The sequence below is a fragment of the Penaeus chinensis genome, chromosome 31, assembly GCF_019202785.1.
Source record: "Penaeus chinensis breed Huanghai No. 1 chromosome 31, ASM1920278v2, whole genome shotgun sequence".
Lineage (NCBI taxonomy): Eukaryota > Metazoa > Arthropoda > Malacostraca > Decapoda > Penaeidae > Penaeus > Penaeus chinensis.
Window position 1 is genome coordinate 12,335,262 of NC_061849.1, and position 2,500 is coordinate 12,337,761.

A 2,500-nucleotide genomic window follows, 5' to 3' on the forward strand; every position below is an offset into this window, starting at 1 on the left:
AAGCTGTGTTCGCGGTAGTTGATACTGTGACTGCTAATAGGTTGAATGGGAATTATATGTTTGTTTAGCGTGTGTGCGGTCACTACTCTCTCTCCCTTTTTCGTTCCCTCTGTCTGTCTCCCTTTTTTGCTCTTTCGCTCTCTCTCTACATCCATGTCAAATATGATATCTAAAATATCAAAAACATTTATCTCTTGCCACAGGTTTACCACCTACGCATGCAAGGGCCTGGTTATGCCTGGGTGCTGTCCGGAGAAGCACAGGACAGCTGGTGGAAAACGACGCAAGGAACCAACTGCACCAGGAACCAGCTGGCAGAAGCGGTTCAGGGGGCGGTGCTCGTTACAGCGCACGGTTCCATTGTGGGAGAGGAGGAGGCTGTATCTGGACTGGTACTGTAGATATGTGTTTATTTTGTGCGTTTCTCTTACTCTGTTTATGTACCGGTATGTATTTGTGTTGTCATGTGTAATCTCTGTATTCGGTTTAGTTTAGCATACACACACACACACACACACACACACACACACATATATATACACACACACATACACACACACACACACACACACACACACACACACACACACACACACACACATATATATATATATATATATATATGTGTGTGTGTGTGTGTGTGTAAATGTGTGTGTGTGTGTGTGTGTGTTTGTATGTACAGACACACACACACACACACACACACACACACACACACACACACACATACACACAATCTCAATCTCAATGTTGTTTAAGCGTAGGGCGCTAGAAGTTAGCGGATATTACGCTTACATGGGGCGAGCTAGGTTGTTGGGGGGTGGAGAGGGGTAGCTAAACTTAGGAGTATTAAGTATGTGGTCTCAGATGTACTAGTGTAAGCTGGGGAAATGTGTTTGCTTTGTGTGAGTGTATTATGTGTTGTGGAAGCCTATTCCAATCACGAATGGTGCGTGGAAAGTATGAGTGTTTGTAAGAATCTGTATTGGCGTGGTATGTTACGTATTTCTGGTCGTGAGCGTTTCGCGTATTTGCTGTTATGTCTGCGTAGTGTAGGTAATCTTGTTTATTTATGTTAATTTGATTGTTTGAGATTTTGAACATAGTTGTTAATCTGTGTGCTTGCCTGCGTATTGTGAGGGTGTCCGTGTGTAATTGTTGTTTAATACGTGTTGTAATGCCAGGAGTCTTAGTGTAACTGTTCGTGACGGACCTGGCTGCAGAGGTGTTAATCTTTTCTAATTTTCTAATGTTTGTCTGTGTGTGGGTCCCACACTGCTGCACAATACTCCAGCATTTGGCGGACAAATGTAATGTAGGCTACCCCTGTATGCCTTGTGAACAACCGTGTAGACTCCTCCTCAGGCAACCTGTCATGTTGTATGTTGTCTATGTGTGAATTAAACTTCGTGTTGGCGTTTAGTGCGATTCCTAGATATTTATTGTTGAGTAACTATTGTTGAGCGGATTGAATATGGAAATTTTATAGGCTCTTGGGAACGAGCAAAGTCTATGATTTTGCATTTGTCTTCCTATTCTCGAGTGAGCCTAGGTTAATCTGAAGGAGGTTACAGTCGCCAGGTGTCTTAATTTGTCGATAGATGAAGCTGTCGGCAGCAAAAAGTCTAGTTGTAGAATTAGAGGGTGGATAGTGGGAGGTCATTTATGTAGAGTAGAAAGAGGAGAGGGCCTAAGGACGGTGCCCGGGGGACACCAGAAGAGACAGAAACAGAGCTAGATATAGTACCGTCAAGGAGAACGTGTTGGGTACTGTTTGAAAGAAAAGATATGATCCAGGGAAGAGTTTATCCTGTGATTCCATAAAACTGTAGTTTTTGAGTTAGTCTTTTGTAGGGGACTTTGTCAAAGGCTTTGGCGTCTACCTGTTTAACGTCACGTCTGTCTAGGAGTCTGGAAATGTCACGATGAGTAACAATGAGCTGGGATTCGCATGACCGTTTGGGTCGGAATCCGTGCTGTGTGTCAGTTGGTATGTTGTTAGTGTCAAGATGATTCATTATGTGTTTGTGTATGATGTGTTCGGAAGATTTTGGAGATGATGGAGGTGAGGGAAATGGGGCGATAATTTGATGGGTCAGTCCGTTCACCTGCCTTGAAAAGAAGGGTGACTTTTGCACAAAGCCATTCGGGTGGAAGAGAGAATGTCCTGAGGGATTGTGTGAATGTGATTTGGAGGATGGGGGCGAGGACGGTGGCACAGGTTTTGAGGAAAAAGGAAGGGATTTTGGGTACAGCTTCTTTGTTTGTGTTCAGTGTTTCTAGCAGTTTTTGGATTTCGTTTGTTCGGATGTCTAGAGTCGGGATGGTTGAGTGGGGGCTGTTTGGCATGTTTAGTGTAATGGGGTCGGCCTTCTTTATGTTTTTTGTCAAATGTTTTTTGGAAAGATTTGAAATTGGCCTAATTTTCTGGTGTGTTGTATGGTTGCGCGCGTCTGTAGAGTCTCTTGTTTTTCGATGTTGTCTGCGTACGCCTCTGGAG

At 43.8% G+C, this 2,500-nt stretch overlaps 1 protein-coding gene across 1 annotated transcript in view; it reads left to right on the forward strand.

Annotated features, from left to right (window-relative positions):
- LOC125042026 overlaps nt 1-2,500 on the forward strand; it is a 71,817-nt gene that overhangs the window by 33,287 nt on the left and 36,030 nt on the right. Inside the window, exon 6 of the mRNA XM_047637488.1 lies at nt 204-392. Coding sequence (XP_047493444.1) covers nt 204-392 — 189 coding nt within the window. The remainder of the gene's footprint in view (nt 1-203; nt 393-2,500) is intronic.